This window comes from Oryzias latipes, chromosome 2 (assembly GCF_053564925.1).
Source record: "Oryzias latipes strain Hd-rR chromosome 2, Olatipes_Hd-rR_3.1".
In the NCBI taxonomy this organism is placed as follows: domain Eukaryota; kingdom Metazoa; phylum Chordata; class Actinopteri; order Beloniformes; family Adrianichthyidae; genus Oryzias; species Oryzias latipes.
The window spans coordinates 24,663,821-24,676,143 of record NC_136238.1 but is presented as its reverse complement, the minus strand read 5'-3'; the positions used below and the strand labels follow the sequence as shown (position 1 = coordinate 24,676,143).

At 43.6% G+C, this 12,323-nt stretch overlaps 2 protein-coding genes across 6 annotated transcripts in view; both read right to left on the bottom strand.

Annotated features, from left to right (window-relative positions):
- Positions 1-12,323, bottom strand: part of LOC144986719 (NLR family CARD domain-containing protein 3-like) — a 674,722-nt gene that overhangs the window by 534,593 nt on the left and 127,806 nt on the right. The gene's annotated exons all lie outside the window — the stretch shown is intronic.
- The window catches only part of LOC144987033 (uncharacterized), a 95,671-nt gene continuing 85,123 nt past the window's right edge, over positions 1,776-12,323 (bottom strand). Inside the window, exon 3 of one of the 2 annotated variants that reach the window (XM_078935887.1) lies at positions 1,776-3,751. In XM_078935887.1, coding sequence (XP_078792013.1) covers positions 2,250-3,751 — 1,502 coding nt within the window. In that variant the 3' untranslated portion in view covers positions 1,776-2,249. The remainder of the gene's footprint in view (positions 3,752-12,323) is intronic. The other variant, XM_078935888.1, reaches the window with a different exon arrangement.

The following is a 12,323-nucleotide window of genomic DNA, read 5'->3' as shown; positions in this document are numbered from 1 at the left end:
CTGACATACCGTAACAAAGCCTTATTTCTGTGCTGCAGAATCAGCTGATTCAAGGTGATTACGTAATCACGTCCCTACTGTGCAGCGCTGCATCTCAGTGTGAGGCTGCTTTCTCCACATAAGAATCCACTGGGATTGTGTCAACTCTTGAATAGTTACTGGAAAACAAGAATGTAAACACTGGAGATAAAGCCCCTGTGTCAAAGCACGTGTGTTTTTTCTTTTTCTTAGAATTTATGTCAGTAAGCTTTAGACTTTATTTTGGTTAGAAAACTTAAAATCCAACATTGTTCTGCATTTCAGAGCAATACAACATTGCTCCCAAGTGCATTTTTACCACACTCTGCTATATTTGTAAAGATTTAGAATCAGCCATCTTAGACGTTGCAAATAAAAAAGGAGATAAAAATGAACAGGACTACAAACACTGTAAAACACAATGATCATATCATATCAATAGGCTGAAAGATCATATTTCACCACAATAATAAAGTAATTACAGAAACATAAGCAACCTTTCTCCTCTTGGCTTCATCATGAGCTAGCATGCTAGCTTGTTAGCTTGCTAACTCGTCCAACTTGTGGTTACCTTTTTCACCGGCATCTGAAAGACTTTGCAAAACAGTTTGTGACGGTGTGGCACCGTCAGGTGGTAATGGGGCCCACACGTATATATGATTTATGTTTAATTGTGTTTCCTGTGACCTTCCTGTGGCCTAATGGAGAGCACCGCCCCGTAGGAGGGGTTTATGGGTTAAAAGGAAGTGTCACAGGAAGTGAAAAGGTGGAGAGTGATGGAGGTGTCGTGTGCTGATGTGGCACTGCGTTGAGCAATTGTGGCAATATCGTGCGGTCAGGTGAGGCAGAGCGTGGATCGGCGTGGTACCAGCATGGTGGCGGACGGCTGGACTGGATTGCAGCACATCGTCAATCTCTCAGAGGAGGGGGATGATGTGACGGTGTGGCACTGTCAGATGCCGATGGGGCCCACATCAAGTATTTATTTTATATTTAAAACTGATTCATGTGGTGCCACCTGGAAGCTGATGAAGAGCCACGCCCAATCGGAGGGGCTATTCATTTAAAAGGAGCATCACAGGAAGTAAAAACGTGGAGTGAGACGGAGGTGACACGACCTGTTGTGGCCCTGCGTGGAGCTAGTGAAGAGCTCAAAGTTCTTGAATTAAGAAAGAACCCACTCACCTTGGTGCCTCTGCCTTACTTCCCGGCGGGACCACCCGACACAGTTCAGTCATTACTAATTACAGACAATCCGGTGATGCTGTCTTAAGTGCGTTAGCAGATTAGATGTTTTACAGCGGCGTACGCGATCTTGGTGAAACAATGTCGGCACACGGTGTTCGACTTATCCAACTGTCTTTTCCCTTCATGGATGCTCACAACAAATCAAAAGTGTTCCCACAAAGGAGAGCGTAAGGAGATGGGTGGGTCCTCAAGTTCTGGTCTTGCGTCTGCATTAGTCATAGTGCTATGATTGACATGCTAACTGTCACCTAATGGCGTCTCGGCGAAAACTCGCGGTTAACATTAGTTCTGACTTGGTGCAAAGTTACACATTGGGGGAAACAAAATAAATAAAATGTAAAAACCGAAATGGTACAAAGATGAACCGAACCAAAAGTGCCATACCAAAACGGTTTGGTACAACTACGTGTACTGTTACACCCCTATTACTTGACCTAACAAAGTATATAATGTAGTCACTGCTTTATGTTTAAATATATATTTATTAAATATTCACTGATCACATTAAAACTGTTAGAATTAAAGATGTATAATAAAACGTTTCAACCATTATGAAGACATTCAAGAATTAGCTTTAATGACTCAAAAAAAACAACAACTCATTTTTATTTGCAGGTACATCTAAAACAATTAATTTTGTGAAAAAGTTGTACATATTTTGTCAGCAGTAAAACTCTTTGTCGAATATCATTACACAAAGATTCAAATGTATTGATCCATTACTTTTTTGCTTTTGATGTAAAGATGAAAACCTAAAAAGAATTCCTAGAAATTAAGAATATCATATTATAACAATACATTTGTAGAAAACTTCATTTCTACACTTTAAATAGTCACTTGTGTCTCCCTCTAATGAAGTTACTTCATCAATATGGTATGGAGGCCATCAAATTTTTCCCTCCTGTAAAATAATGGTTCAGAGGTTGAGGTGTCGACCTCTTATCAGAAAAGTTTAGAATTTAGAGTTTACACTAACTCCTTTATTACATTGTTTGTAAAGAGAAAGTCTTTTCTCCTGTGTGAGTTCTCATGTGTCTTTTGAAATTAGATGTGTAATTAAAACTTTTTTTACATTCTTCACAAGAAAAAGGCCTTTCCCCTGTTTGAGTTCTCATGTGTACGTTGAGATGAGATAGTTGACTATAACTTTTTTTACATTCTTTACAAGAAAAAGGCTTTTCTCCTGTGTGAGTTCTCATGTGTTTGTTGAGAGAAGATACATCATAAAAACCTTTTTTACATTCTTTACAAGAAAAAGGCTTTTCTCCTGTGTGAGTTCTTAAGTGTTTGTTGAGAGTAGATGTATAATTAAAACTTTTTTTACATTCTTCACAAGAAAAAGGCCTTTCCCCTGTGTGAGTTCTCATGTGTACGTTGAGATGAGATAGTTGACTAAAACTTTTTTTACATTCTTTACAAGAAAAAGGCTTTTCTCCTGTGTGAGTTCTCATGTGTTTGTTGAGAGAAGATACATCACAAAAACTTTTTTTACATTCTTTACAAGAAAAAGGCTTTTCTCCTGTGTGTGTTCTCATGTGTGTTTTGAGAGCAGATTTGTAATTAAAACTTTTTTTACATTCTTTACAAGAAAAAGGCTTTTCTCCTGTGTGTGTTCTCATGTGTGTTTTGAGAGCAGATTTGTAATTAAAACTTTTTTTACATTCTTTACAAGAAAAAGGCCTTTCTCCTGTGTGAATTCTCATGTGTGTTTTGAGAGTAGATGTGAAATTAAAACATTTTTTACATTCTTTACAAGAAAAAGGCCTTTCTCCTGTGTGACTTCTCATGTGTACGTTGAGATGAGATATTTGACTATAACTTTTTTTACAGTCTTTACAAGAAAAAGGCTTTTCTCCTGTGTGAGTTCTCATATGTCTTTTGAGATAAGATCTGCGACAAAAGCTTTTATCACATTCTTTACAAGAAAATCTCTTATCTTCTGCATGGATTATTATATGAATTCTGAACAGAGATATGTTACAAAAGCTTTTACCACATTCTTTACAGATATAACATCTTTCATCAGACCCAGTTTCCATGTAGTCAGACGGGTTAGTAATTATTCTTGAGTTTTTACCAGACCTGATAGAGGAAAGTTTCTCTTCTTTTGGAGATTGTTTGTATTTCTTTCCAAGATTTGTCTTCTTGGGATTTGTTCTAACATCAGAGTCACACTGACCTGCTGACATGTGAGAGCTGTCCACACTTTGGACATGACTTCTGTCTCTTCTCTTCCTCTGATCTCTGTTCTGTGGGTCTGTCTCTTCATCTGTAGTTGATGACGATTCTTCATGTTGGTTTCTTTCTTCATCCTGACTATCAGTTACATCAAAGCTCTGCTGATTATTTAGATCTGCTTCACTGTTCTCATCTTCCTCATAAGTAGGAATCTCCATAAAGGTATCAGTCTCCTGCTTCAGATCAAGCTGATCTTCCTCCTGATTGATGCAGAGTTCCACTGGTTCCTCTTGAATCTGTGGAGGTTCTGGAAAAGACAGAAAATAAATAAAAACGTCACTTAAATCCCATTTGCTTAATTAAATACATACTTAATACTTAATTAAATAATTAATTAAATACTTAATCAAACAGTTATCATTAACTAAAGTATAAGTAGAGTTTGATTTATTGCTTGAAAAGGAGTGGGAAGAGGCAATCTTATATAATCCTACCCCTACTGATTTAATTAATTTGATAGTTTTACAGTGTTTTAAATACAGTGATTTTCTTTTTTTTTTTTTAAGGAAATGAAATTGCAGAGAAGTAATTCATATACGGTACAAACAGGTCTTTAATGTTATATAAGTGTATACTCAAATTAAATCATGCTGAGATAAATAAGACAGATTTACTAGAAAGGGGACGGTGAGATCGACAGAAAATGTACTTTTAACCTGATTCTGTCTCCAGGCAATTAATTGTTATATGAAATTATAAAAAGGAAAACAGCGAAAACAAATAGAACGTTTTGGATTCTTGCCATTATTGACAGTAAAGATGCAGGCATCTATAGTACATGTTTGACACAGTCTTTGAGGCTTTTTTCAGCACAACACCAGCTGTGTAATATTAGGAATATGCTGCTAATAAAGTTATATTCACATGTCTGTTATTGTACTTATTTTATTTAGAAATCACCTCCAGGACCATCAATCGGGTTCAGAAACTTGCCTGTGGTGGTGTTGGTGGGTGTGTTTATGTGTGTGTGTGTTAACCTGGAGGTGATGCTGGCAGCACAGGCGGTAAAAATGTGTCAAAATGGACGAGCTTAAAGATTTGATGTGAGAACTTGTAAAATAGAATGTGGCAAACCAAAAGTCTGCATCTGTGTGTAAAAATCTTCAGCTGTAAAGTATGACAAATAAAATCACAACTGACAAATTACCATTTGCATGTGTTCATTATAGTTACAACCTCAAATCAGTAGCCGCGGTTACATGGGCAAAATATCTTGATCGGATCAATGGTCGGGTTAAAATTCACCCGTGCACATGGGCAAAGCAAACCTTTTCCGATTAGAACTAACGTTCCCATGGCTCACACTTTCGGTTGGAATAAATCATTTGGGCATGCGCAGTAGTGTTAAAAAATTCCCGGAAAAGGAGATGTGTCCTGTTGTAAACAAAGTGCTGCCACATACATTTATACAGCAGCTCCGTAATATACGAGACGATCTTCCAAACGGGCTTTTTATTAATGTTATGAATATTATGAAGCGCCTGTTCGCTCATCGTTATATTTAATCCGTGTGGTCAGTGCTTTTTTGTGGAAGAATTAAGTTGGAAGAAGGGTTAAGACAGGTTATAAACACAGGCTAACATCATTAGCCTGATGATGGACACAAAATCCAGGACCATGTGGGAAAACTCTGCTATCTGCATCTTGGCTGCACGTAAATGTGTGGGAATAACATCAGTCTTTCTTTTGTCGGGACACAGCTGGAAACACAAATCCTCGTGATTGTTTGAACAGTTTCTAAGAAGTCGGACTGAACGACATTTATTTTTGTTTTGAAAAGTTCACACACCGCCCCAAAGCTGCTCTGTGAGCCAGCGAGTTGAGCTCTGTTTGAACACGGTTCCTCCTGAGTCCTGCAGCCGCTAACCCAGAGCGGCGGGACGGCTCGCAGTCTGAATTCTCCCACACATAACAAAACAACAAAACGCACACGTAACAACGCATCCTCCTTCCCCCACATACAAAGTTATCTGGCTGCTCTGCTCACTTGGTCCACTGGCATCCGAGCCCGTAGCTCGGGTGCCAGTGGACCGAAGCGCTCCTGCCCCACATCTCCCTCGTGAGGGGTGTAAGAGGGGAGAGGCAGAGAGTCAGCCGGGCGAGAGCGGAGCGGCGCTTTTCACAGGGCCTCCGCAGACCAGCTTGTCGGTCCCGTATGCGCTCCAAAGCTTTCTCTCAGTAGCCGCGTTTACATGGGCAAAAGTAATCGGAATGAACGCCTGATAGGAAAGAAAATGCATGATGTAAACGTGCCGTTCGGAATGCTCTGCCCCGATCAGACTCGTTCGGATCAAAATTTCTTTCCGATCGAGATAGGTGGGTCATACCGATCGTTTATCCGATCGTTGTTCATGTAAACGGTCATTTCGATCGTGTGTTACTACTGCTCTGGTTTACGTCACGCATAGATGGTGTTTCGCTGAGAGAAAGCTTTGGAGCTCATACGGGACCAACCAGCTGCTCTGCGGACGCCCTGTGAAAAGCGCCGCTCCGGTCACGCCCCGCTGGCTCTCCCCTCTCTTTCACCCCTCACGAGGGAGATGTGGAGGCGGTTGCCCCGGCCAGTTGGCTGCCTCGGTCCTTTCGAGGCCTGACCAGAGCTCTTCTAGGGCTGGCGCTTGGGGGGTGGGGGGGTGGGCTGGGCTTGCTCCAGGGGGGTGGCGCTTTCTGGCTCCTCTCTCTCTGTGTGGGGTGGGTGGTGCTGGGCCTGGGGTGTCGGCGCCTCGGGGGATGGGGTCCCTGGGGTGGGGTGGCCTGGTCCCTCTGCTGGGGGGAGGCTGGGGGACGGCTGTTAAACCACCGGGGGGACAGTCTACCAGCTGTCCCCAACCTACCCCCTTCCTCATATAACCTTATATTAGGGTGAAGGGGTGGGAGGTTTAGCCTGCGATGCGCCTTGGGGGGGCGGGGGCGCTACTTGGCAGTGGTACCCCTCCCACGGTTGCCGTATGGAGTAGGCCCCCCCTCTTTCGGTTTTATTTGCACCTTAAACATGTAGGGCCCTTGGTAGGGGGGGGGGGGGGGGTGCTTGGACATCACTGCCAGCAAGCAGCGGATGTCCTCCTAGCACCCTACCTGCCAATTTTAATCGCACCTTAGACATTTAGGGCCCGTTGGTGGGGAGGGTGAGGGGAAATCACTGTGAGTAGTGATCAGGAGAAGTTCCCTCAGTGCCCTAACCGCCAATTTTAACTGCACCCCCCTTAGTACACACACCCCTCCCCCCTCAAAATATACACTCCAACATAAAACACACACACATGCACACATACACCCTCACAAACACACATACACGCACACACATTTTGCAAGGGAGGTGGGACCTAGGACCATCTGTCCCCTACCCCTTCCCTGGTGGGGGGTACGGGTCCCTTGGCGACGGCTGCCGTGTCCCCTGGGTGCCGGTCTCCTGAGCCGGGGGTGTCCGTGTCCCTGGGGGTGGGTTCTGGTCCTTGCCCCTCGGCCCCGCCAAACTTCCCCCAGTGGCCGAGCCTGGTCGGGCCATGTTTACAACACCCCTTGTGGGCCCCTCTTTTTCCCCGGTGTGCTCCCCTCCGGGGTGGGGGTGGCTGGCCCCCGCCTTGCTCCTCCCTGGACCAACCGTGGGCCGGGTGGGTGGCTGCCTGGAGTGCGGAGCGGGTCTCTCTCGGGGGGTCCTGGCTCGTACCTGGGGTTGGGGCGGGGGGATGCCCGGAACTCCTGGGTGGTGATGGGGTGCTCGTCTAGAGCTGTGGGTGCCCTTCTCGGGCGGGGCCCTGCGTTGGGCTCTTCCAGCGCGGCGGGGGGCTGCTCTTCTGGTTGGGCTGGGGCGGCGCTCTCTTTCCCTCGTACTTCCCTGCTCTCTGGCTCTGGGGGCCTCGCGGCGGTCCTGCTGGTCTTGGCCTGGGTGGCAGGTTTGGTCGCCCGGGGGGCGGTTGTCCCCTGCCTGCTGCCGTGTGGCGTTGGGGGGTTCCGGCTGCCACTGCTGCTGCGGCGGGGGTCTGGGTGTGGGGGTGGCTGGGCGCTCCTCCTCCTTCTTTTCACATTCCACCATCCATTTTAGAAGAACAGAAACACTCACCTGAGCACAGGTGTTAGCTCACCTTTGCACCAATAGCTTGCATGATTGAATGAATGAAAGATTTCACACTAGTTGGTTTAAAGGGATAGGTATGCGTGTGTGAACACTATCTGTTCTGTGTACATGTCGACATGTGGACATTTTTGCAGCTAGCAAGTGTTTTGATAACATTTTAGTGTGTGTGTGGACAGGCTCCGCCCTTTTTGTACTACATTTGAATCTTACCGTAATGATAAACAACCAGTAAACCTGTCTGTTCTATGCTGCTTCATGGTCTTATCCCCCCCTCCCACTGTCAACCCCCCCCCCCCCCCCCCCCCCCCTCTCTCTGACATCCCTCTCTCTTCTTCCCTCCTTTCCTTTTCCGTCCGGTCCAACACCAAGGATTTTCAAACATGGTTGAAATTAATAAAGTTTGGCCTCAATTACATAAGGGGTTTATTCAGACATAACTTTGGTTTGTCTGAAGATTAATAACCCCTCTTGTTAAATTAAAATATGTCCAACACAAGAGGCCCTCAGCTTTCATCTGTCTGCCCAGCTGTTGGACAGGACAAGTTTAAAAAAAAAAAAGATGCGGAGGGGGAGCGCTTCGTGTCCCCCGACGCTCATTCGGTCCACTGGCACCCGAGTGAGCAGAGCAGCCGGATTAATAATTTTGTATCTGAGGGGGGGGGGGGTGCTTTTTTACGTGTGCGTTTTGTTGTTTTGTTATGTGTGGGAGAATTCAGACTGTGAGCCGTCCCGCCGCTCTGGGTTAGCGGCTGCAGGACTCAGGAGGAACCGTGTTCGAACACAGCTCGGGCCGCTAGCTCACAGAGCGGCTTTGAGGCGGTGTGTGAACTTTTCAGAGCAGAAATAAATGTTGCGCAGTCCTTAGAAACTGTTCAAACAATCACGTGGATTTGTGTTTCCAGTTGTGTCCCAACAAAATAAAGGCTGATGTTATTCCCAAACATTTACGTGCAGCCAAGATGCAGATTGCTGCGTTTCTCGCACGGTCCTGGATTTTGTGTCCATCAAGGCTAATGTCCTAACCCTTCTTCCAGCTTAATTCTTCCACCAAAAAGCACTGACCACACGGATTAAATATAACGATGAGCGAACAGGCACTTCATAATATTCATAACATTAATAAAAGCGCGTTTGGAAGATCGTCTCGTATTACGGAGCTGCTGCACATGGTGTCTGTCTTTTTTTTTTTTTACTTATTTATTTAATATAGGGGACAGCGCACATTAATAAAGCTTGCTGTCAATATGCCAGAGTTAGCCAAAGGGCTATTTTTCATCTGGCAAGGCAAGGCAAGTTTATTTGTATAGCACAATTCGTACACAAAGTAATTCAAGGTGCTTCACAAAACAGAAAAATGCATTAAAATCACAATACATCATAGAAATAATCAACATAAAATTTACTTTAAAAGAAAAGAAAAAAAAAAAAGATTTAAAAAGAAAGGACGGAAAGAAAAGTGCAGATAGGACCTTTCGGTCATATACACGGCTAAACAGAAATGTTTTAAGTCTAGATTTGAACATGAACACAGAAGAGGCCTGTCTTACGCCTTCAGGGAGGCTGTTCCAGATTTTAGCTGCAGAATATTGAAACGCTGATTCCCCTTGTTTAGTTCTGACTCTGGGTATCAACAGGAGGCCGGCCCCTGAGGTCCTCAGAGTACGAGATGGTTCATATGGCACTAACATGTCAGAGATGTACTTTGGTGCGTGGCCATGGAGAGACTTGTACACAAGCAGAGCTGCTTTGAAGTCTATTCTTTGAGGTACAGGGAGCCAGTGCAAAGACCTGAGCACAGGACTAATGTGATCATACTTCCTGGTTTTGGTCAGGACTCGAGCAGCAGCATTCTGGATGTACTGAAGCTGTTTTACAGCTCGTTTGGAGAGGCCGGTGAGCAGGCCGTTACAGTAGTCTAACCTACTGGAGACAAATGCATGAATAAGTATCTCCAGGTCTGGCTTTGACACTATGTTTTTGATTTTGGCAATGTTTTTCAGGTGGTAAAATGCCGCTGATGTTACTGACTTGATATGGCTGTTAAAGTTCAGGTCAGAGTCCATGATTACCCCTAGATTTCTGACTTGATTTGAGGGTTTAAGAGACAGAGAATGAAGGTAGCTGCTGACAATTTCTCTTTGTTTCTGTGGGCCAAAAACAATAACTTCGGTCTTGTCTGAGTTTAGCTGGAGAAAGTTGTTCTGCATCCACGCACTGATCTGTTGGAGGCAGTGGCTGAGTGAATCCACCGGCCCATATTCACCTGTTGTCAGTGACACATAGATCTGAGTATCATCTGCATAGTTGTGATAAGAAATGTTATTACTGCGTATTATCTGCCCTAGTGGCAGCATGTAGAGGTTGAACAGAAGGGGTCCCAGGATCGATCCCTGGGGCACACCACAATTCAAGCCCATGTAGTCTGAGACACAACTCCCAATTTCAACAAAATATTTCCTGTCTTCCAGATAAGACTTGAGCCAACTTAGGGCAGATCCAGAGATGCCAACCCAGTCTTGGAGTCTGTGCAAAAGGATCCCATGATCAACAGTATCAAAGGCAGCGCTCAGGTCTAGCAGGATTAAGACAGAGACTTTTCCATCATCAGTGTTCAGGCGGATGTCATTGGTTACCTTGATAAGAGCAGTTTCTGTGCTATGATGGGGTCTAAAACCTGACTGGAAAACATCAAACGAATTGTTTAATAAGAGAAAGTCAGTGAGCTGTTGGTAGACAACTTTTTCAAGGACTTTTCCTAAAAATGGCAGATTAGAGATAGGTCTGTAATTATTCAGTACAGTGGGATCAAGACCGCTCTTTTTCAGGAGGGGTTTAATGACTGCAGTTTTTAAGGCCTCTGGAAATATTCCAGATTGAAGAGACATGTTAACTATTTGAGTAATTGATGGCAACACACTGTTCAAGACAGACTTTAGAAATCTAGTGGGTAACACATCAAGGCAGCACGTAGACGAGCTCAGACGGGTGATGGTCTCTTGGACAATTTGGTCAGTGACAGGTACAAAGTGAGTCAGCTTAGAGTGAGTAGGTGGCCGTTGGATAGTTATATGTGTTGTGGAGTTGATGGCTTTTTTAATGCCCTGAACCTTGTCATTGAAAAATACAGCAAACTCATTACATTTGGGTGTACAAACCAGTTCTATTGGTAGCTGGGTTGGAGGGTTAGTTAATCTGTTAACTGTTGTGAACAGGATACGAGAGTTGCTGCTGCAACTTCCAATTATTTCAGAGAAGTACCTTTCCCTTGTTCTGCATAAGATCTGGTTGTAAGCGTACAACTCCGCCTTATATATTCCATAATGAACCTCGAGTTTTGACTTGCGCCACTTTCGCTCGGCTCTGCGGCACTGTTGTTTCTGTGCCCTGACTAGATCATCATTCCTCCAGGGAGCTTTCTGTCTATGTTTTCTCAATTTAACTTTCATAGGGGCAATGGCATCCAGAACATTCAAGATGCTAGAAGTAACAGAATTCAGCATTTCATCAACATTGACACCAGAGACGTTTTCAGGGTTTATCATTTCTACAAACTGTGCCCTAGTGCTCTCATTTATTTGTCTCCCCTGGACAACTGCAGGGCCAGGCGGTGGTTTGGGAGCAACAGACAGGTCAAAAAATACACAGAAATGATCAGAGAGGGCGACATCAACCACACTGACATTGTAAATAATAACCCCCCTTGTGATGAGCAGGTCCAGAGTGTGCCCTCTGCTGTGGGTGGGGCAGCTCACATGCTGAATTAGACCAAAGGTTTCAAGGACAGCATTGAGCTCTTTTGCATTTCTGTCATTGACATTATCAACATGAACATTAAAATCACCTGTAATGACTAGACCATCAAAGTCTGTGCACACAACTGAGAGCATTTCAGTGAAATCATCAATAAAACTTTGGCTGTGCTGAGGAGGTTTGTACATAACTATGCAGAGTAAGGGAGGAGTTTGTTTTAACTCAATCTTAAAGGACACATACTCAAATGATGAAAACACACCAAATGATAGTCTGCGGGTTGCAATATTATCTCTAAACAGTGCAGAAACGCCTCCACCCTTTTTATTTTCTCGTATTTCCGATTCATGTTTGTAGTTGGGGGGAGTTGATTCGACTAGAACTATGTTTCCTGTGTTTTTGTCAAGCCATGTTTCAGTTAATAACATAAAATCAAGATTAAAAGAAGAGATAAGATTATTGATTAAAAATGATTTGTTGCATAAAGATCTGACATTGAGTGCAGCAAGTTTGAGCTTAGTTTCCTTGGGACTGGTCAAAACCTTCTTGCAAGGGATGTGAACTAGATTTCTTTGATTGGACAATCTAACTGCCCTTTTTATCTATCTGCAGTCCCTGGGAAGATGTTAAAATCACCCTAAAAGATCAAAGTAAAATTACATATTTACATAACATGACATATATATATTAAACAATGCATTCAATAAAACAAGCAGTTAACCTAAATACAAATTAGTGATAAAACAATCTAAAATCAGACAAATGTAAGAACATACACACATATAAAAGACTTGACAGTAGCGAGGATCAGTGAGAGGAAAGGTACTCAGTGTTGACAGCTCTGATTGTCAATGAGCCATTTCTTTAATTGTGTCTTGAATAAATGATATGTGTTTTGATTTCTGATACTAACAGGTGTGAAGTTCCACTCAATAGCAGCTCTAACAGAGAAAGCAGTCTGACCAAAAACGCTTTTTCCGAAGGGAATGATACC